Source organism: Hyperolius riggenbachi, chromosome 9 (genome assembly GCF_040937935.1).
Source record: "Hyperolius riggenbachi isolate aHypRig1 chromosome 9, aHypRig1.pri, whole genome shotgun sequence".
NCBI lineage: Eukaryota > Metazoa > Chordata > Amphibia > Anura > Hyperoliidae > Hyperolius > Hyperolius riggenbachi.
In genome coordinates, this window is record NC_090654.1 from 100,127,067 (window position 1) to 100,151,559 (window position 24,493).

A 24,493-nucleotide genomic window follows, 5' to 3' on the forward strand; every position below is an offset into this window, starting at 1 on the left:
GTGTCAGTTTTTCAGTGTGAGGCGCTGCTGGGTGCCATGCAGAGTTGTAAATTACCTGATGTTGCACTGTGCCCTGATAGGAAACATAGATTGCGCTTTCTGTTTAAAAAAAAAAAAAAAAAACCTGTAATAGCTTATTCCGATCAGCCGCTCATGCGGCTAGCAATGCAGCTTTACCTCACCAGTCAGGTGACGCTGGAAGCCGCTCTGCTAACTGTGTGAGCGGCTGCTCGTAAGAAGATATTACAAGGGTTTTTTGGTTTTTTTAAACAGAGTGCGATCTCTGTTACCTTTCAGCGTGACACATTGCAGCATCAGGTCATTTAAAGCTCTGCATGACACCCGGCATCCGCACAGTGAACTGGGTAGTCTTATACGACGAGTATATGCCAAACTCTTTATTTTAACTAGAAAAGTTGGGGGGTCGTCTTATACGCCGGGCTGTCTTGTACGCCGGTATATATGGTATTTATTCATAAAAGCTCTCTGGAAATTGCTATACAAATCGCTTTTTCAAGCGCTTTGCAATTTCCCTATACCTTCCATTGAGCCAAAGCACTCAGAAAATGGTACATGCAGCGCGTCTGATTTTAGAAAAATCTAAACGCACACATGTGAACACTCTCATAGGAAATCATTGCACAAGCGCTTTTGGGGCGATTTCTAAAATCGCCAGCGCTTAAAAAAAAACCTGCAAACACTCATAGTGTGAACGAGCCCTAACAGAATGTAACATTCTGGGAGATAAGCTATGTTTTTGTACTGGCTTTAGAATGCTCAGGCTGGGTTCACATATAAAAAGGTGTGCTGTCAGTTTTGACCAGTTTGCATCAGTTTTGTAGGAGTTTTCTATCGGTGTGTTCACACATGAAAGGTGTACAATTCCAAAACACGTCAGGAAAACACTAGACAGCAAGGAACACACTAAGGAAGAGCAGCCACTAGGCACCAGGGAACAAGTCACGGTAGAACGTGAGCAGCCACTGGACACCAGGGTTTAGGTTTTTACTAGAGTAGATCTGATAATTGTTACATACAGATGAGCAGCCCCCAGAAGCACTCAGGCAAGTTTTTAAATTGCAAAGCGAGTCCTTTGATATAACATTTGTAAAATATGACAGTACTGACAGATTACCTCAACCACAAATATCCAGGCATTCATTTTGGATATAAAAATCAGTAATAAGCAGCACATCAATAATATGTAATAATTACATAACCTGTAGATAAGATCTTAAAGAGAAACTGTGACCAAGGATTGAACTTCACCCCAATCAGTAGCTGATACTCCTATACAGCTGAGACAAAACCGCCCACTACTCTTGTTCTGCACGGTATCTACACGCTTGAGAAATGTCCCCAAGGCTAATAAGCCTTGTATGATTACACAGGAATACAGAGGCTCAAACACTTCCTTGTTGGTCCAGCATAGCTCATTCACAGTGAATTGTGCAGCTTCCCAAATAGAACACAGACAGGATGGAACATGAACTCTATGGTGTCTCTGCATCAAATACCTGAATGAACAGAGCTTTAAAAGAAAAAAAAGGGAAGGCAAAAACTGGACTAGTGCCGATTCAGGTCCCATCCCCACATGTGCGCATTGGAAAAAGCAAGTGTCGTCGCAAGGCATGGCACTTGTGTTTATATTTTTTATGTGGTTCTTCATGATGTAGTTTGCATATTTTTGACAGCAACCATGTGTTTCTGCAATTCTGCTGTGAATCGCAAAAGATGGATAGGGACATAAGCCAGCGCAGTCTGTGCACTTTTGATATCCCTGCATATTGCGTTGCATGGAGATATTGAAATCACGCCTGAAAACATGAGCATGGAGAAGGGGCCTATCAATGCATTTTACAATGTGTTATGTAAAGGGATAATCCTCAAGCTTGACCGTTACCACAGCAGCAGTTCTTCATCTGGTGATAAACAGGTGCGACAGGACCTATTGTCTGCTTGAACCACAAAACATCAAGTGTCTCAAGTGTCTCCTATAATGAAAAGATTATCATGGAGAAGTGTTGGATCAATTTTCACAAGATAAGTCTATGGAATCTTCTCATACAGGTGGAGATCAGCTGTTCGCCTGAGAAGAGCGATTTATTGCAGCAGAAATACAGCTCTTTTCTGATCACCACATTTAGAAGTATGGTGCTCAGCTACTTTAGGTCTGTTATGACTGCTACTTTTTCACTATTTGACTGTACTTTAGTGCTAATCACTGTATTTGTAATGTAGCTCTCAGCCCGTAACCACTTTACAGATCACCATGTAGCATTTGCCACAATTCACTAAGAATTCCTGCTTAGTGAATTCGGTAATGCTGAAAACAGCTGATTTTACGGATCGCATTCCCAAACTCCAATTCACTAAACCTACAGTGGCTTGCAAAAAAGTGTTCGGCCCTCTTGAAGTTTTCCACATTTTGTCATATTACTGCCACAAACATGAATCAATCTTATTGGAATTTCATGTGAAAGACCAATACAAAGTGGTATACATGTGAGAAGTGGAACGAAAATCATACATTAATCCAAACATTTTTACAAATCAGTAACTGCAAAGTGGGGTGTGCGTAATTATCCAGCCCCCTTTGGTCTGAGTGCAGTCAGTTGCCCAATGACATTGCCTGATGAGTGCTAATGACTAAATAAAGTGCACCTGTGTGTAATCTAATATCAGTACAAATACAGCTGCTCTGTGAAGGCCTCAGAGGTTGTCTAAGAGAATCTTGGGAGCAACAACACCATGAAGTCCAAAGAACACACCAGACAGGTCAGGGATCAAGTTATTGAGAAATTTAAAGCAGGCTTAGGCTACAAAAAGATTTCCAAAGCCTTGAACATCCCACGGAGCACTGGTCAAGCGATCATTCAGAAATGGAAGGAGTATGGCACAACTGTAAACTTACCAAGACAAGGCCGTCCACCTAAAGTCACAGGCTGAACAAGGAGAGCACTAATCAGAAATGCAGTCAAGAGGCCCATGTTGACTCTGGACGAGCTGCAGAGATCTACAGCTCAGGTGGGGGAATCTGTCCATAGGACAACTATTAGTCGTCCACTGCACAAAGTTGGCTCTTATGGAAGAGTGACAAGAAGAAAGCCATTGTTAACAGAAAAGCATAAGAAGTCCCGTTTGCAGTTTGCCACAAGCCATGTGGGGGACACCGCAAACATGTGGAAGAAGGTGCTCTGGTCAGAGGAGACCAAAATGGAACTTTTTGGCCAAAATGCAAAACGCTATGTGTGGCAGAAAACTAACACTGCACATCACTCAGAACACACCATCACGACTGTCAAATATGGTGGTGCTTCTCTTCAGCAGGGACAGGGAAGCTGGTCAAAGTTGATAGGAAGATGGATGGAGCCAAATACAGGGCAATCTTGGAAGAAAACCTCTTCGAGTCTGCAAAAGACTTGAGACTGGGGCGGAGGTTCACCTTCCAGCAGGACAACAACCCTAAACATAAAGCCAGGGCAACAATGGAATGGTTTAGACAAAACATATCCATGTGTTAGAATGGCCCAGTCAAAGTACAGATCTAAATCCAATCGAGAATCTGTGGCAAGATCTGAAAACTGCTGTTCACAAACACTGTCCATCTAATCTGACTGAGCTAGAGCGGTTTTGCAAAGAAGAATGGGCAAGGATTTCAGTCTCGAGATGTGCAAAGCTGGTAGAGACATACCCTAAAAGACTGGCAGTTGTAATTGCAGCAAAAGGTGGTTCTACAAAGTTTTTGGCAAAGTATTGACTCAGGGGGCTGAATAATTACGCACACCCCACTTTGCAGTTATTGGTTTGTAAAAAATGTTTGGAATAATGTATGAGTTTCATTCCACTTCTCACGTGTACACCACTTTGTATTGGTCTTTCACGTGGAATTCCAATCAAATTGATTCAGGTTTGTGGCAGTAATGTGACAAAATGTGGAAAACTTCAAGGGGGCCGAATACTTTTGCAAGCCACTGTATTACCGCACAGAAAATTAGAATTACTGACTTTTGCAGTAAATGACTCAGGAAATGGCAAGAAATTGCAAGTCACAAAGATTAACGCAGTCGGTAATTCAAGCAAAAGTGTTTGATATTTTTCTCCAGCTCTGACTAGCCGATAGCCCATTCTATCCATGCTCTCTCTGTGTGGTAACTTTGACAGACAGCCAATAGAGAGAGCCAGGCAGACAATAGAGAGAGCCAGGCAGACAATAGGGAGAGCCAGGCAGACAATAGGGAGAGCCACACAGCCCTGCTTCTCAAGTTGATTTGATCCCATATGGTGGAAGGCGGGTCTTCACTCTCACAGAGCAGAGGAAGGTGACATTTTATGAGGCATATCTGTTTCCCTTTAAAGCTGGCTTTTGAAAAAGTACAAATCCTTAAGCATGCTACTTTTTCTATTGTATTGATCATAATGGTACATGCTAGGCTGGCTTTAGCATGTAGTGTGGTTGGTGGTATGGGGGGCAAGTCAGATACCTACTACACACTGAGACCTGAGTTCAATTCCTGCCCAAGGTATGTAAGCTGGCTTTTGAAAAACTACAATTCTCTGGAAGAGGACACCCTCCTCGGAGGAGGAGGAAGAGGGAAGAGGGAGGGGGAGGGAGAGAGAGAGAGCGCGAGAGAGAGATTTTTTTTATATTACAGAGTCTCTTTAATCTAGTTACCTGGCTATCCTGCTAATCCTCTGCCTCTAATACTTTTAGCCATGGACCCTGAGCAAGCATGCAGCAGATTAGGGGTTTCTGACATTATTGTCAGATCTGACAAGATTAGCTGCATGCCTGATTCTGGTGCGATTCAGACACTGCTGCAGCCAAATATATCAGCAGGGCTGCCAGGCAACTGGTATTGTTTAAAAAAAAAAAATATTGCAGCCTTCATATCCCTCTCACTACAGTTGTCCTTTTAAGTAATGGGCAAGGGAGTGCACGGAGCAAGTGCCTTTTATGGACATAGGGACAGGCAGTTTTCATTATATTCTCAGGTAAATGACACATCTGTAGTCCTCAGGAAGTGGATTATGCCCAGAGAAGCACAGTCTTAGCACTAATGAGTGATCAATTGGAGCCGAGGTAGTCAGAGAGACAAGAAAGCTATTCCTCAGTCAGAGGTTACAGCTGAATTCATTCACTCCACACATGCCTTGTTCAGTGTATTATGTTGCAGAGTCTGATGTGCAGGGCAGAAAGAGATGGAAGCCAAGGCAACCTGAAGCATCAACCAGCGCAGCTGACATGTTCCTACCTTGCCATTCTTTCTGCTCATCGTCTGACCTGGAAACAAAACCAACCAGCTCAGCTGAGGAGGTCGACATTAGAGTTCCGGATTACCTCAAAGTACCTCCCGCTTAGTAATAAGAAATTAGCCGACCCCGTATAAGCAGAGATGCCCACTTTTCGCTCAGAGAACAGGAAAAAAAGTTATTGACTTGCATATATGTCCCCTCCCCAGTATAGCCCCCTCCACGGTAGCCAGATGTGCCCCCAGTACAAGTCAGCCCCCCCTCATAGCCATATGTACATAAATGATGATAAAGCTGTGTCTCATGACACCACTAGATGGCGTCATAGATATGAGACACAGCGATTGCCACACAGGAAGCATCCTTGATCATTGCACTGCTGACTTTGCTTGCACGCTCTGCTCCACAAACAGGGGGACACAGGTAGACTCTCCACACCGTGTTGCAAGGGATGGGGCATAGACACAGCAGGGAGTCAGCTAGTAAGAGCAGGATCACTAGTGCACAATCCTTACGCTCCTCTGCCAGTAATAAAATCCTGCTCCACCATCTGTTTTGCTCCACTGACTCGCATATAAGCCGAGGGGGTAACTTTTCAGCACATTTTTTTTACTGAAAAGTTGGGCTTATATGCGAGTATATAAGGTACATGATTATTAGCATTTGTATCCCCACACCTGGCACTAGGGCAGAAATGGGCTACTTTCACACTGATGCGCAGGGCTGTGGAGTCGGAGGAGCAATTTTGGGTGCCTGTAGTTGGAGATGGTGGTTTCAATAAACTGAAGAGTCGGATGATTATTGAACCAAATCCATAGCCTCTGTAAAAATGAGACCAAGGAGTCTCCTCCAGGCACTCCAGTTTCCTCTCACACCCCAAATATATACAGATAAGTTATTTGGCTTCCCCCCTAAATTGGCTCTAGATTATGATGGTCATATGACTATGATAGGTATTAGATTGTGATCCCCTCTGAGGGACAGTCAGAAATAGGACTATATGCCATGTAAAGCGCTGCGGAAGATGTCAGAGCTATATAAATACTAAATAACATGACAAGACAAATAACATTTATATCACGCTTTTCTCCTGGCGGACTCAAAGCGCCAGAGCTGCAGCCACTAGGACACGCTCTATAGGCAGTAGCAGTGTTAGGGAGACTTGCCTAAAGAGACACTTAAGCCAGAAAAAAAAAAAAAAAGAGTTTTACTCACCTGGAGCTTCTACCAGCCCCCTGCAGCCATCCTGTGCCCTCGCAGCCACTCACTAATCCTCTGGTCCCCCGCTGCCAGCTAGTTTCGTTTTTGCCGACAGGCCCGTCAGGACTGGCCACGCTTAGCTTTTTCCGCATTCCCGACTGTAATTAGCGCTATTGCGGGCCGCAACGCGTTGCCGCATTACGCACGCATAGATATGCGGCAACGCGTATTTTTGAAAGTGTGTTGCGGCCCGCAATAGCGCTAATTAGTCGGGAATGCGGAAAAAGCTATGCGTGGCCAGTCCTGACGGGGTTGTCGGCAAAAACGAAACTAGCTGGCAGCGGGGGACCAGAGGATCAGTGAGTGACTGTGAGGGCACAGGACTGCTGCAGGGGGCTGGTAGAAGCCCCAGGTGAGTAAAACTCTTTATTTTTCTGGCTTAAGGTTCACTTTAAGGTCTCCTACTGAATAGGTGCTGGCTTACTGAACCGGCAGAGCCGAGATTCGAACCCAGGTCTCCTGCGTCAGAGGCAGAGCCCTTAACCATTGCACTATCCAGCCACTACTAAATAACTAAATAACATGAATCAATATAGCCGCTACAGCTCCTAATGAAGAACTTGTTCCGGTGACAGCTTTCAAAAGTGGGATATTCCCTCCATCCATACCATAGTACTGTTGCCTTGCAGTGCTGGGTCCCCGGTTTGAATCCCAGCCAGGGCACTATCTGCACGGAGTTTGCATATTCTCCCAGTATCTATGCGGGTTTCCTCCAGGCACCCCGGTTTCCTCCCACACCCCAAAAAACATACAGATAAGTTACCTGGCTACATACACTACACTATACATACATAGACTATGGCAGGGATTAGATTGTGAGCCGCTCTGTGGGACATTTCAGTGAGAAGACAAACTCTTTACATCGCTGCGGAAGATATTGGCGCTATATAGATAATACATTCTTGTTGTGCCTCTGAGACATCAAAGGAGGGCTAAACTTTACAAGAAAGAATACAGATATCTTATGGGTTAAATTCTCTTATCACTCTTCCCTAAACATTTTATCTCGACTTTCCTGCCAATATGCAAACAGCAATGTTCAGAAAATCGGTTTCATGTACATTCTCAGCCTCCCACACTGCCAATGCCCAGAGTTGCTGATTGGATGCATTGTTTTATAGCTGGCTGACTAAGGTAAAATAACAGGAAAGCTGGCATAGCAAGAAGGGCATTCTAAGAGAGATAAAATGGCTGGAGATTTAGGTCAAGGCATTTTAGGGTCCCCACTGTAATTAGCAAGATTATTCATTTTAAGGTGTGCTTTGAACTCACCACATACTAGCTTCAGTAAACTAGATCATATAACTGTATCTAATAATATGAAAAAAGCAACAACCTTTATATTAGCATACCAGAAAACGCAAAAGATCTTGTCGTGCCTTGCTTCAGATATAAAAACAGATGCCAAGAATTAGGTCATTTCACTGGGAAACAAACACGGTTACAAAATAGCCCCATTAGAGGCATCTGGATGTCTCAAGTTTAGGCCTCAAGAGGATATTACTCAATATAAGATTGAATGCCAAGCCAAAAAAAACTGATAAAATATCTAAATGTAGAAAAACAAAACAGTATAATCTCACAAAATTACTGAGCAGAGTACGACAACCTGTCCAAGTTTACAAATGTCCTCACAACTGGCAAGTTATGCTAAAAGAAAAAAAATTGAGTACAGCAACCACTGTAAGACTTGGTTCACACGTAAATCTGTACACTTCCCGTCCAGTCCTCTCTGTTTTGCATCAGTTTTCTATCAAATCTACCTGACAGGGTTGGAATCAGGACAGCGGAGTCATCCAAAAATCCTCTGTCTCCAACTCCTCAGTTTAGTATTCCACCGATTCCAACTCCTTGATTCAGACTCCTCTAATTTGCATATAACAATCTTGTTGATTGAAAGTATGTAACATAAAAGGCATCTCATCACTGCCAATGCTATATTAAGACGGCATCTGGTTTTGGGAACAAAAAGCGGAAACTTTACCCTGTCAGCCATCCTGGCCTGTCATTGTCATCCTGAATGACACTCGGGTGTCCAGAAAGTTGTGGACGCGGTCACTCTCTTAGGGAAAAACAGCTGGTACTGAGTGTGGCTATGCTGCGTAGGACCAATAACACCCCTCCGAAGGAGGGTGAAAATCACAACAGGAGGCTAGAGGTGCCCAGAAATGTATCAAACCGAGTTAAAAACAACTAAAATGAAAAAAAAGGAGTTGTGACTTACCTCAATGATTACAACTTCATATGACAAATACATTTTAATATGCACTGGCAATGTGTTTCGTGGGTCTCAGCCCATTTCCTCAGGCCAATTGTAAAGCCACAGAAGTCTGTGCACCTGAACAAAGGGCCACTTTAGTTGTTTTTAATTCAGCTTTATACATTTCTGGGTGCCTCTTACCTCTTGTTGCACTCAAGGATTCTCCTGCTTGAGGGCTAGTTCACAATCAGGGCGATTGGGCGGCACTTGCCAGCAATAGTCAAAGCGCTAGTGCAAGTTCACCCTATGCGGATGTTCCGACAACAGCTTTTCAATTTTTAGAAAATATAAATCTTGCTGCATGTACCATTTTTCAGAACGATTCTGTAACGATTGTGGAATTTTCTCCGTGATCAGCGCACAAGACGTGCGCTGACACTGCGGAAATCCTCCACAAGCGTATAATTTGCGGGAACCCAGCAAAAGGTGCAATGCACCTGTAGAGGGAAATTCCTGTCGACAGGGGGAGCTGTGGAGTGCAGAGGAACAGCTCCTCTGCCCTACCACACACGCCAGACAGGAATTGCACGAAGGGAAGAAACGCAGGGCAAGATAGCCCTGAAAGAGAGATCAAAGCGACAGAGGGTATGTGTGTTCACCAAACTAGTCGCCACCCTGCGACGATGAACACACAACCAGGAAGACAAAGCGAGAAGGCAATCGCCGGAGATGGCGATTGCTAACAGCGACACAAGACCGAATAAGCACAGATGAGGAATGTATGTTTGTCCACCAATCTAGCCGCCACCTGCGACGGTGGACACACAACAGAAGAAACCAAGTTAGAACGCAATCGCAAGAGAAGTGATTGCGGAAGAGAAAGAGCACAGGGACAGATTGTATGTGTGTGCACCAAACTAGTTGCCAACCCGCGACGGTGCATACACAACAGCAGATATGAAGTAAGAACGCAATCGCGAGAGAGGCGATTGCCAGGGGTGACACAAGGCTACAGCAAGGCAGAGCACGAGAGTAGCAAAGGCACAGCAAATCATACAATGAGAAAATAAGGAAAATAACAAACGCTAGCTAAACGCGAACACCGCACTCATTCGCAACAGTGCACGCGTTTATGCGCGGTCTCCACGTGATAAGCACAATAGAGACAAGCACGCCTAACTAACCACCGACAAACAAACATGAAACAGAGGACGCGAGCGCTTGCTTAACGGTTACCTCACCGAGCCTCCAGCAAGCGTTCGTAGCAGACAAGACAGACACACGAGAACATGAACAAGCGAGAGATAGGATCCACAGCAATAGCGAAAGAGGCTAGTGCGATCCTGGAAGACAGAACAGAAGGGGCTACCAGTAACAACCGCTGTTCCGGTTAGCACCCAGACACACTGAACGATTTCCTGGCGGCCACCGCAGGGACAGGTCAATCGCAACAGACAAACAAAACAGATATGCAATCCTAACTGCACTTAGGGAATCTGCCTAGTGCAGTCCCAGGAATTACTCTAAGCTAATCTTCAAACAATGAGCAAGGCTGACACTCCCAGGAGTGTTTCACAGGAACTAACCCTTATGACCAGCAACTTACTGTGGGAAACATAGCTCTTTATAGAGCAAGCCCACAAAAGATGTGGCTAGGCAATCTGCATGACAAACATATGCAAATTCCTCAGCAGCAAGCTGCACAACTGACAAAAGGACTCTCTTCCAGAGACCTGCAGAATGCAGACCTGAACAGTGGTCAAAAGGCTGCCTGCCTGCGCAGGCAGCCGCGCGGATCCTCACAGATTCTGCCCAAAGGAACGAGCAAAAAAGCATTTTGTAGTGTGAGCTGAGCCGTAAACACAACCATAAACATCCCTTTATAAATAAGACTCTCAGACTCTAATTCAGTGTGATGAGAGTTCATGTGTCGTCGTGGAGTCTGAAGAAGAAGTTCAACAGCCTGCCAGTTATTGCACACATTACTTTGCAAAACTAACTTTACACAGGACAGACATTAAGAAGTAGCTTGTTTTTCACTTATATTTGTCATCTTCTTCAGCATTCTGTGGTCACCTACTTTAGCGCATAAGATTTTATTCATGGTAGATAATTATATTTGGGGACTATGCAACTAAACTATGGCATGTCTATGCATTCACTGCCAGGTCAACTTCTTCTATTCTGCTTCACTGATGCCACAGCCTACGGCTATTCCTTTAAACACACATTTTAAGGATCCTAAATTTGGGAATGTTTCACAGCGATGTCGAATAACAAGGATAGCAACCTCCCCTGTTTTCCAGTGATCATCTAATGTCCTCTGGTGAGCGTGTTCTTGACTGCAAAATGCACAGTTCTAAGACCATATGCTAACCTCACTAATAAAATCCCTTGTCACAAGCTACTCCACTGTGTCATTTTATACTGTATCGTATGATCACTATAGTAACTAATACACTGATGTAGTAACTAAGCTTCTGTCGGTTATATGAGATTCTACTGTTCACTGCCTTTTATGGCTTATTTTTTAAAACAACAGTTTTTAATGTTTGCTACCCAAAAACACTTTCTTTTTAACAAAACAGTCATATTTTGGTCTGTAACATCTGGGGACTAAAAACCTAATTTGCTCTTCAAATACTATTTTTTTTTATAAAACTAGTGTTTCACTTCAAAAACAGATAAAAGTTAAATAAGGTTCCCCATGCCCACTAAAGCATTGTGTTGAAAGATCAGAAACTATTCACTGAAAAATACACAGAGGGAAACGAAGATGAGAGAAGGGAGGAAATTCTTTCTCAAACTGTTTTCAGTCACAGTCTAATCATTTCCTAAGCTGCCTGCAAATGTTCCTCTCGTATCTAAGAACAGATTTAAACAAAAAAATGTTTTCAAAGATCGAGTGGGTCAAGGTGGTACATCAATCACTACTGCCTGAAATGATTAATCAGTAGCCTGGGAGGCCCATTACCCATCTATGAATGATAAGCTTAAGAATCCCCCAACAAGTTTTTATTACCATCCTTTATTTCCAGTACCGGAGTCCAACAGCTATCATAGTAAAGCCATGGACTTAAATGGAGCTCCAAAGGAAGCTAAAGCTAGCCACATACTAATTGCTTGCTACCCAATGTGGCAAAACAACTGTTCCTCCTCAGAGAGGGAATGACATAACACATTGATTTAAACCAGAGCGGTACACTTCTCGATGCTGTGTAAAGCAATGGGCCACCAATATACAGCTGCTCCTGCCCCAATCAAAGATTTTGCATCCTGTCGCCCCATCAATAGTTTTGATCAATTTTCATTCAAAAAACATCAACATTTTGTTAGATTGGACATGTTGAGGCATAGATTTCTTGCAGAATGGATTTAATCAGCTGGGAAATGAACTGTAAAATCGACGATTTAAAAGTTTTTTTAATGGAGATACAGACAGCAATAACAAGCTCAGAAGTGCCCAACCTGTTTCCACACTATACAAAAGTAACAAGGGCCACTGTCCAGGAACCCTTTATGTGTTTTCAAAACACATTACTTCCAAGTTATTTACAGTAGAGTCTTGGTTATTCAGTATCAACGGAGATTAGCGGATGCCGGATTAGTGTGGTTTCTGGTTGCTTGAGACTATGTTAAAAATAGGCCCAGCTAATACTATAGCCCACTCAATATACATACCATGAACTCTGTTTTAAGTGTTAAAATACAGTAATTGAAAGTATGTTATCCTTGAGGGAGCCGTGGTACCCAGTCTTTAACCATTTACCGCCATCCTAACGTATTAAAACGTCATGCTTACCGCTATTAACAGCAACATGACGTTTTAATACGTCGCGCATTCCCGCCGCTGCTACCGCCGTGTGTCCGCCGCTACCGCCGCCATTACCGTCGGGATCCCGTGCTGGGCGATTGGGGAAGAGGACTGAACAGTCCTCTACCCAATCGCAGTGCCTGGAGTGAATGGACGTGACCGCGAACAGCGGCTGCGTCCATTCACATAAACAGGAAATGTAACAGTTTAATAAAGTGTGTAAAAAAAAAAAAAAAAAAAAGTGAACACGTCCTATGAGTGTTCACCAGCGCCATCTTGTGGCCAAAAAGTATATTACACTTACAAAATACATACATTTTCAAGTATATACACATCATTAATAAAATTACACTTCCAACCCTCCCCCCCAAAAAAAACACTTGTAAAAAAAAAAAAATCAGCTTAAAAAAAATAAATAAATAGTTGCCTTAGGGACTCAGCTTTTTTTATTCTATATTTTATGGGGGAAAATTAATTTTAATTTATTACATAGGGGCTTGTAATTATGGCCAGAACAAACAGAAAAATAACCACTTATATTTCAAAATAATATACTGTCGCCATACATTGTGGTAGGGACATAATCTAAACGGTTTAATTATCGGGACCACTGGGCAAATAAAACGTGTTTGTTTTATCCACAGGAGAATGTTTAATTTTAAAACTATAAAGGCTGAACACTGAGAAATAATGATTTTTTTTTCTTTTTTTTTCTGTTTTTCTCATTAAAATGCATTTAGAATAAAAAAATTCTTAGCAAAATGTACTATCCACAGAAAGCCTAATTGGTGGCGAAAAAAACGAGGTATAGATCATTTTCTTGTGATAAGTAGTAATAAAGTTATTAGGGAATAAAAGGGAGGAGCGCTGACAACTGAAAATTGCTCTGGTCCGTTAGGATAAAAACCCTTGGGGGTGAACTGGTTAAAGTGGACCCAAACTAAAAATACAAGATTTCAGAAATAAAATCTATTTTCTAAATTATAATAATAAATAGCAGCCTGTTTTCAGCTGCATGATGACAAATATAAAATATTTTACATTTATTGGAGGAACCCCTCCATTCCTTTCATATTGCTGGCAAATAATCCGGCAAACTGGTGGAGTAGATGGTGTCCAGCAAAGGAGGAATTGCTAATGGCTGCCACCTGTATAACCCTAGTTATGCAAAGAGAAGGGTGAAAAGCATGCACTGAAATGCTCATAGGCTTGAAGGAGTGTTTATTTATATTTGTATGTGTTAGAGTGGTGCAACTAAATATTATGAATTAAAAAAATGTTTGGTTTGGGTCCGCTGTAAGTACAGCAGAGCAAGGCAGGGCTTCTTGGCGCAAAGCATTCTCAGCGTAGCGCTTGTAATGGGCACTGCTATACCCACAATGCTATAGTGTATGGTCCGGGCAGATAGAATGATATAATTCGGGGTTTCAGGAATTAGGAAGTAGTCATTTGGCTCACCCTGTGCCAAAGTTACAGGGTGGCAAACTGCCATAGATTGCCTTCAACACTGAGTACTGAATACTAAAGTACAGAAATAGGCTATACAAGTCTGCTCTCCCGTTGTCTGACTCACATATTTCTTCCGGTAAACTACAGTAAATATTTAGAGCAATATAAAAGGTTATTTTTTTCTGGTGTATTTATCTTTTTAATCCTAAATATGCTCTATTTGTGTAACGGAGTGAGGTGGAGGGAGCAACAAGATAAAAAAAAAAAAAGAGAAATTGGAAGCTATACATTTAAATACCTTTAAAAGTTCATAATTGGTCATAGCCTAATATCCCTGCAGGCTGTTTGTCAGCACAGTTTTCCCATGGATGCGGTGATCAGACTGGCCAGATAAAATGCTGAGTGAACACAAAAGGAGCAGGCTGGTCCTGCCTGCAAAACAATTGCTCACCACTGTTGGCACAGCTCCAAAAACAGAGAGCATTATAACTGAAGCAACTAAAAGGCTATACTATAGGCAAGGAGTAAAGGTTATTAACTGCAATAACTGGAATGCTTTAAGGGATGCTTATTTCATATCTCCAGGAGTTTTCCTGATGTTTAGATCTCATAAAGCCTGCTGACCTTTTACTGCTACAGAGCTCACAAAATACTTCAGGGTAGAATCCGGCCTGTCCAGGACTACAGGCAGCTATTTGCCCTCATTAGCAGCTAACTGCATGGGAGCACATTAAAGACTCAGCCTGGTTGGGAGTATTAATGTGCTAACGTCACTAAGCTGCAATCACTTGTAGCCTCTCTGATGTGGGGGATCCTGGTAATAAAAAAAAAATCACCTGTAAACAAACTGTGCTGTGAACGCGGTGTGTTAAGGTGCCCATACACTTACTCGATTTCCCGCCGATACACAGCAGATTCGATCACTGTGATCGAATCTGCTGTGAAATCGATGCACAAACGCTGACCGATTTCCGTCCTCGATCGATCAAGTCGATCTGTCCGCGCGGAAAATTTTGCGCGATCGCATAGGCCTGCACTTTGCACTTGTCTGTCAGATTTATTGGAGATGCATTAAAGGTGTCATTTGATTGGAACTTTCTGGAGCTGGTGCCCGGATTCTTTGATTCTTTTCACACACAATGGCCTCAATGCACAGAGCATTATCAAACGTTTATCAAACACTTTATCAAACGTTTGATAATTTACTTAATGGGTAAAATCTAATTTTAAATTCACTAAGGTGTTATATATTTATCGAATGTTTTACCGATAAAACGTTCAACAAATATATAACACCTCAGTGAATTCAAAATGAGATTTTACCCATGAGGTAAATTATCAAACGTTTGATAAAGTGTTTGATAAACGTTTGATAATGCTCTGTGCATTGAGGCCACAGAATACTTCAGTCTGGAGGCACAGCTGCCACGCCTGTTACCCCCAACATCTGCCAATCCATCTAGTGCCGATCACTTCACTTCTACTTGTTATTAGCCAAAGAGATCAGCAGGATAGCCAGGCAATGTACATTGTTTAAGGCTAATTTCACACCAGGACGTTGCGTTAGAGGGGGTGTTAAGGTCGCATAACGTCCCCCTAACTCAACGCCTGGTGGTGCTGGATCTGGACGTCAGAGTGAGCCGCGTTGTGCAGCTCACTCTGGCGTCAGTGATGCCGTGATGCGCACTCTTGTGCGCATGCGGCATCACGTGGTCCCGCCGGCCAATCGCCGCACAGAGCGGCTGCTCCAGGATGTAAACACTGCACGTCACAACGTGCAGTGCATAATAATTAGCCATGTGCCTGGCTGCTCTCCGCTCCTCCCCAACATTACTGAGCATGTGCAAGCAGTCCAACGCGGCTCAACCGCGTCCAAAGTACTGCATGCAGTACGTTGTCTTGTGACGCAGCGTTACAATGTAACGCAACGTCCGCACTGTGAACAGCCTCATTGATTTTTCATTACTGTGCGGTGGGCTGCGTTACAGGCTGCTCTAACGTGCGCCTGTAACGTCCCACTGTGAAACCAGCCTAAAAGGAAATAAATATGGCAGCCTCCATATCCCTCTCAGTTAAGGTGTGCTTTAAAAATAGAAAGTGTGATCCCTCCCTCAAGGGATTTACAGCTTTACTGTATTATTGTCATTTCTGTCCTCATTACTCACTTCCCATGAAGCAGGATTAATATCTATAGGGAGAACAAAAATTATGGTGATATATAGGAGCACCTCCATTTTCATATTCCTATTGATATCACATTTCGGCTGTAAAGGGCAGCTAAAGCGAAAGGAATAAGGAGGCTGACATATTTCATGTTAAGCAATACTAGTTGCTTCCTGGCTATCCTGCTAATCCTCTGCCTCTAATAATATTAGCCATAGACAAGTATGCAGCAGATCAGGTGTTTCTGACATTATTGCCAGATCTGACAAGATTAGCTGCATGCTGGTTTCTGGTGGTTTTTAGACACTACTGCAGCCAAATAGATCAGCAGGGCTGCAAAGCAACTGATATTGTTTAAAATGAATTAAATATGGCAGCCTCCCTATTCCTCTCATTACAGTAATGTGCCCGACACCGAGAGGCTAGCACGTGCCTTCAAGATGCAGGACTCCACCAACACCCCCACCCCTCCCCTCCCACACACAAAAAAGTGAATATTTCGAATGTATTGTTCTCCGATTGTCTTTGTAGTCCAACCTCCACCAAACTAACATGAACAGTCAGTGCAAGATTCCAATCCACACCATTATCCCAGCCATTCGTTACTATAACGCGATTTGTAATCCACACTGAAATTACAGCCAAGGCTTACAGTAAAAAGTGACCAGCTATGTATACATACTGTATGATATGCAATGTTCTGGTGATATTATACAACCTGACTGATAATATTCATCCTGAGATCATACAAATGGTCTTCTGAAACTTGATTTAGCCACTCTTAGGCCTCTTGCACAATGCATGCATTTCAGATTCCGATTTTTAATCGGTTTTTACCTCCGATTCCAATTTTTAATCTTTACTGCATGCTGCCTTTTTTGATCCGTTTTTCTGTTGAATGTATTCAGGGAAAATCGGAATTGAAAATCGGAAACTGAATTGGAATCAGAAAATGGATTTGCAGTGTGCAGGGAGCCTTACTGTATATCCAACACATGGCTGAGATCCAGGCTAGACCCATACTGGGGCATTGTGCGCCCTGTTAAAACAGGATTGCAGAGCGACAGATGGGGAAAATGGCATTGTGTAGTTATGTGTGCATAGTTAAGTTTACAGTTAATGTAAAGTATGCTTCACCGTAACTGTACATGCACATGTTTTTCCGATACCGACCGCACAGCATGCCTCACTTTATGCATGTTACACAAGAGAAAGATGTGTGCTCTGACCAGTCATCACCTGACATATATACTGGCTGCCTCAAGTCTACTGACTAATTAAAATGGCTGTGTTTGCATGCTGCATTCACCTACCAGAATATGCAGGATCTAATACTGCCTCCCTGCTATTGGCCCACGCAAAATACATTGCATCTCATCAGGGGTGCCGCGTGTAGGCCTCCTCGTACCCCCAAGCACACATCTCTTTCTCTTGTGGTACTAGTATTTTGTGTCTTCCTTCCTGTGGGTTGTTGGGGGGCAGGTTTAGAGGTGGTTGCGGATTGGTTCCCCCAGGGGTGGTTGTTTCTGGGGGCCCTGTCTGCGCTCCCCCCCCCTCCGTTGGTGCGATTGCTGCCAGGACGCATAATTTGCACCAACAGGTAAGTAATATTCGCAGATGCATGAAATCTATCCTTTGGGGGGGCAGCATGGGTGGTCCCCCCGGGCACCGGCCACGTCCGGGGGTGTACCGGCCTTGTTCTCTCCCCCCACCCATGAGGGGCAGTTGCAGCGCTCCCGGGCAATGGTTGCTTTGTGGGGGTGAACGCGCTGCCCCCAATTTCTTCGGGGTACGAGGAGGCCTACACGGTGCACCCCTGTTGAGATGCAATGTATTTTGCGTGGGCCAATAGCAGGGAGGCAGTATTAGATCCTGCATATTCTGGTAGGCGAATGCAGCATGCAAACGCTTTGCCATTTTAATTAGTCAATAGACTTGAGGCAGCCAGTATATATGTTAGGTGATGACTGGTCAGAGCACACATCTCTTTCTCTTGTGGTACTAATACCTCACTTTATGCTGATGGATTCCATCGCACTACTAATGTACCAATATGAACGTACCAATACTATCTAAAATTGCATGTTAGCAATGTGATTATACTGTAATATCCGACGTAAAGCACTGCAACGAACGCAGACTTATAGTTTGCACAGAGACCATTACAAACATGAGATGATCAAAATGTGTATACTACATAAGAGCGAGCTGATGAAGCTACATCTGAACCAGGACAAAAAATGATGCCTGAGAGGGCTGTAAAAAGGAGAAAGGGAGAATAAAAAATGCACACACAACTGTCAATTAAAAGGCTGTCATGTACCAATGAGGCATTTAGCAGACACTCAGCCACCTGCAGCATACACAGCTGATAATTGCTGCATGTGATGAAGGAGCTCAGATGACAAAAGGTGCAGCTTACCTTGCAAACCTCTCCTTGTCATTAGGAAGCTGGTCATCATCACACCTACAATTCAAGAAAGACACAAGTTAAGACTGCTTTGACCACAAAACGTCACTCATTCAGCTGGTCATATGCGCAGGTGGACAAAGTAAAACAGATCTATTTACCAGAAGACATGAAGTCCAGGGCAGGCCTTAATTTATACTGTAAACGTACTACTTTAAAGCCGGCTTCCACTGAGCACTCGTGTCTTGTGGGATGCATGCCAGCAGTTGCAGAGCACGGCTACAGGGATTCGGATGCATGAAATTAAAAACTGCTGCATGCCGTTCAGAATCGCAGCAGTATTCGGTTTGGTCGGCATACTATTGCTGGAATAGGCAGCGTTTCCCTGTGTGAATGGGAAAGGCTGCATATGCTGCTCAAGAGGAAAAAGGACCGAAGTCTGCAGATGGCAGACCTGTAAAGCTCCTTCAGCCAGCTCACCATCTGTAGGCTAAAGCCAGATGTTAAACCTTTGACATAGGAAGTGATTCTTTTCATTTCAGCTGACGGTCAGGTAACTGTGATATCCATCATATACTGTATGCATCATACATGAGGTAAGCAGCTATTCAGGTGCCGATTCATTACTCAATTTTTGGCATCCTTATCCTGCTAATTAGATCATAATGATCAAATCTGGCATATATTGATGCCACAACATCGCCACCCAATTGATAGTTTTGATCAATTTCTGGCCAAAATCAGTCAAAAGGGATTGATGGGTTGATTGGGCAAGCTAGAAAATCTCAGTTGCAAAGGCTCAATCGGGTGGGCCGCAGTAACGGCGTTTGATTTCCTGATGACCAACAGACCCAATTGCAATGAGCGTGAGGTCTATTGTGACTGCTCCGCCAGCAGGGTTAACCATCTTAACCAGGTAATAGGGCCAGTTTAACTCCTAGATGTAAGTTGTAGTATCAATAATGGTCCTTCAATATCCACAGTTACATTCACCATTGCTTTGGATTTCATAAAGCAGCAGATGGAAAAAAATAAATAAAAATAGTGTGAATGGTTGTAATCGTGATGCATAGGGAGGTACACAGAATAAAAATGGCTCAGCTACAGTGTATAACAATATTACAGCTTGCATGCATTATACTCAAAACATGTACATTACTGTTTATTGCTATAAAAATAATGTTTCTATAGTTAAAAAGAAGCGTGAGGCAGGGTAAAAAAAAAGTTGACTTTTACTTCTCCCAGTCCCCTGAAGTCTTGAAGGTCCCTCAGTGTCCCCACCTGGTCCTTTTAGTTGATCCGCTATCAGCCCTAGTAAAGTCCGTGAGACGGTTCTAACCGCTAACTACAGTGCACATGCTGACCCTGCAGCACACCTCCTCAAACACGCTCTTGCGGCTAGGAGCGGTCTGCACATGTGCAATTAAGAGTCTTCGAGAACTGCGAATTGAGGAGGCACGTTGCCGTGTCAGTGTATACGCAGTAGTGCGCAACCCAGCCGACCGACTTTACCAGGGCTGAAAGAAAATGAACAACAGGACTGGGATACACCTTCAATACTACAGGGGATTGGAAGAATCCTCAGATAGGTAAAAGCCAACTTTTTCACCTCGTCTCAGGCCTTTAAGAAATAAAAATAAATAAAACAAATAAATAAATAAATAGGGGGGAAAAAAACACAACAGGGCCAATGAATGAAAAATGCCCTAGATAAAACTTTTGAAATATTTCTATAGATCAAGTGTGAAAGTAAAATAACGATTATATATTGTATGAGTGTCACAATATGTAAAAGAGGTCATCGGAGACCGCGGGACCAGGCACTGCGGGGCTCTTTGCCGCTGAGGAGATGCCCTCCTCCCGATGCTGCTGCTCGCAGGAGTTCCCGCACCATCGTCGCTCCTGCACCGTCGGCAGCTGCCACCCACGTGGTCCGGACAAAGAGGGCTATTACCTCAGCATCGGGATCTCCGCCGTCGCCAGGGTTTGGAGCCAATGGAGCACACTGCAGGGCAGATCACAAGGACTCTACTGCCCAGGTGAGCCACCCATGCTGGCTGCTCTCTCTGCCCTCTGGGCAAGCTGAACTTGCTGCCATTCCCTGCTCCACCACGCTGTTCCCTGCTCCACCAAATCGGCCCGGGCTGCATGGCCCTTTGCAAACATCAGCCTCATGGCAGGGCCCGTGCACCCACCAGCTCCATCTCGCATCACTCCGGCAAGCCAGCCAAACGGGACGCTTTCCAGCCACACCGCACTGCCCAAGGGGCCTCACTTTCATTGTTCTTCTTCCCTTTTCTCTCTTTAGCTATCCCCTCTCTCTTTCTCTATCCCCCCCAGCTTCCTCTCTACTTCCGTGGACAACGGTAGCACCTGTCTAGTTGGGAGCGTGTCGCTGTGTAGCGTCCAGTGCCGAAAATGGCAGCGCTCATATCAGCTCTCAGGCTGCTCCTCCAGTCCCTCTTTTTTTTTTTTTTTCTGTTCTTGCTATCAGTGTATGTCTTGCTATGTTTGTATTACGTTAACTGTTTGTGTATGCTGTAATGCTCTCTGTTTTTGTTTTTGCTTTTATTGTTTATACGTATGTACCATGCTTAACTGTATACGACGCTCTGCTTAAGTGTACGCACAAACTGTAATGTTGTCCTATGTATGCTTGTCCCACGTCTACGTATGTACCATGCTTAACCGTGCTTTTCTTGTTTTTCAACAACGACCCTGTATGTGCCAAAACCAATTCCGGGTACAATCCACCGTTGTACTTGGCGAAATAAATTCTGATTCTGATTCTGCCTTTCTGCGACCTTTTCCACTATCCTGCAATTTGATTCAGATCGCAAAACTCAAGGTACATTAAACTAATGGAAACGGCAGCTGCAATTTCCATTAGTGCAATCCGATTGCAATGCGATTTTGGTCCAATCGCAATCGTCGTCCTGCCACATTTTGGATGCGATTGAGCTCTACTATACTGAGTATAGTAGGTCAATCGCGATGTGGAAATTGAAACGGGATTACAATTGCATTTCAAAGTGGAAAAGAGCCCTTATTCGGTTACAGATTCACTTTAAAGCGGTTTAAAACTGACATAAAATTCAACAAAAACAGGTTTTCCTACTTTTTATATGCCATACGGTTATCATATTTGCATTTGTGCGTAAGTATTATTATTCATTTTGAAATTATAGGTTCCTGAAAGTACAGTTTGTTTGTGAACTGACTTTGCATTTTATTAATAACTGGTTTTATTCATTGCTGTATTGCAGGCAGACATGCTTTCAGTGTCTCTCTGTCTCCAGCAGCTCCTGTAGTTTCGTTTTCGGACGACTGCCAGTCGTCCTCGGGCAAAGTGTCATCTTCTTCCGCATTCCCCGTCATAATGAGCCGTAAAGCGCGTCCGCATGACGCCAAACGCGTCATGCGGACGCGCTTTACGACGGGGAATCCGGAAGAAGATGACGCTTTGCCCGAGGACGACTGGCAGTCGTCCGAAAACGAAACGTAGCGGCGGAGGGAGACCGGAGGGCACCGAAGGACCGGCGCGGGCACAGGACGGCTGCAGGAGGCTTGGGAAAGCCCCCAGGTAAGTGAATTATTTTTTCCACGCCAGTTAAGGTTCCCTTTAAAGAGACTCTGTAACATTAAAAAGATCCCCTGGGGGGTACTCACCTCGGGTGGGGGAAGCCTCCGGATCCTAATGAGGCTTCCCACGCCGTCCTCTGTCCCACGGGGGTCTCTCCGCAGCCCTCCGAACAGCCGGCGACTGTGCCGACTGTTAGTTTAATATTTACCTTTGCTGGCTCCAGCGGGGGGCGCTGTGGAGGCTTTCCTTTCCGAACTACACGGAAATACCCGATCTCAGTCGGGTCCGCTCTACTGCGCAGGCGCCGGAAACTTGCGCCTGCGCAGTAGAGCAGACCCGACGGCGATCGGGTATTTCCGTGTAGTTCGGAGCCGACAGCCGTCAGAGCGCCTGCGCTGGAGCCAGGAAGGTAAATAATGACGTCACCGCTGCCCGGACTCCACGGAGGGCTGCAGCGAGACCCCTGACGGATGGAGGACGGCGTGGGAAGCCTCATTAGGATCCGGAGGCTTCCCCCACCCGAGGTGAGTACCCCCCAGGGGATCTTTTTATGTTACAGATCCTCTTTAAGTAAACACAAGATAACATTCTCTAAAGCAGAGTTCCCCAACCCTCTCCTCAAGGCCCACCAACAGTACATGTTTTACAGAAAACCACAAACATGTACATGTGAGGTAATTAGTGTCTCAGCAGAGCTGATTAACTACCTCTGGATTTCCACAAAACATGCACTGTTGGTGGGCCTTGAGGACAGGGTTGGGGAACACTGCTCTAAAGTTCAGATGTGTCCACATTTCACTGCACTGAACTTTCAAGCTCTGTGTGTAACCCTTCAAATGCTGGTCTAGTAAAAAAAAAAAATGCTGGTTGCATATAATATGCTGTAAATAATGTTTTAGAGCAAGCATGAAATGCTGGGTTTTATTCCGCTTTTTTAAGTACTTAACAGCTGCCATTTCTATGAAAACGTTAAAAGTGGTATAGTGAACACGGTGTATAGCACTCATGCCTTGCAGCGCCGAGTCTCAGTCTAAAATCTACAAAGTTGTCACATTAACAAACATAAGAACATTAAAATAATAATAAACCTACCTGAGAAATTTATTGCCAGAATCGTCGTCATCATCGTCATCAAAATCCAACCTGTGGTGAATGTAAACAAATCTAAATGAAACACTACAAACTATATACCAAAAAGCAAAATGATGTGGCGTTCTTCATTGCAGGCAAAAGATCTGCACAACCTACAGCACAGAATTGTGAAACCTTGGGGACCCATTCCATCATTAGGTGTGAACCGGAAACTAGGCTTTTTGGTATTAAAAAAAAAAAAAAAAATGCATGATTTTTAGCTCAACACATTTATCAAAGTGTCAATCGATGTCCAAATATGATCTTTTTCATGTGTGTTCATTTCTCGATTAAGGTTTTTTTTTGCGACTTTATACATACTGTAAAAGGCAAATGGGGGTATATGCCAAACACGAGGACTGCATCGGATAAATGCCTACACCCACCCCCCTTTTTAATAACTCAGTTCTGGTAACCTTTAGCACGGCCAGACACACAGATTGCAACACAAGGTAGCAAAATGATCAATCCCTTGCTGTTCTCAATCTGATCAGAAAGGGATTGATTCATACCACACACAGCACATTGATTTTAAATAGATTTCAGCATGGAATCGATTGAAAGCAATGCAATGCTATGGGTCATCACGGCATTTGTCCTCCCCCTATTGGGAGGTTCTCTGTCCTGTCCAATCGATAGTTTAGATCAATTGTAGCAATCAAATTGATTCCTGGTGGATTTGAATCAAACAGGAAAATGAAGTATGCATCATTTTGCCATATTTTTAGCACTAAGGTATCCAATATCCAAAAACTAGAGAAAAGTGGACACAGCCACACTGACATACTGTAATGGCTTCAATATCTCAAAGCCTGAAAAGCAAACAAGACTGGTTGGGATTTGCAGAGCCTGATATGAGTACAGAAAAGCCTTGCACACACGTTCCGCCAATGTCATCTTTAAAGGGAACCTTAACTGTGAATGATATGGATGTTTCCTGTAAACAATACCAGTTGCCTGGCAGTCCAGCTGATCTTTGTGACTGCAATAGTGGCTGAATCACACCCTGAAACAAGCATGCAGCTAATCCAGTCTGACTTCAGTCAGAGCACCTGATCTGCATGCTTGTTCAGGGGCTGTGGCTAAAAGTATTAGAGACACAGGATCAGCAAGCAATTCAGGCAACTGGTATTATTTAAAAGGAAAAATCCATATCCTTCTCCGTTTAGGTTCCCTTTAACCCCCTTGGCGTTATGATTCTTTCCGGGTTTTAGGATCTAAATGCGGTGC

At 43.8% G+C, this 24,493-nt stretch overlaps 1 protein-coding gene across 2 annotated transcripts in view; it reads right to left on the bottom strand.

The window, feature by feature from the left end:
- The window catches only part of ARNT (aryl hydrocarbon receptor nuclear translocator), a 100,123-nt gene that overhangs the window by 50,300 nt on the left and 25,330 nt on the right, over positions 1-24,493 (bottom strand). For both annotated transcript variants that reach the window (XM_068253265.1, XM_068253264.1), the window contains exons 3-4: positions 23,225-23,275; positions 18,562-18,606 (exon numbers count right to left, since the gene is read on the bottom strand). In XM_068253265.1, coding sequence (XP_068109366.1) covers positions 18,562-18,606; positions 23,225-23,275 — 96 coding nt within the window. The remainder of the gene's footprint in view (positions 1-18,561; positions 18,607-23,224; positions 23,276-24,493) is intronic.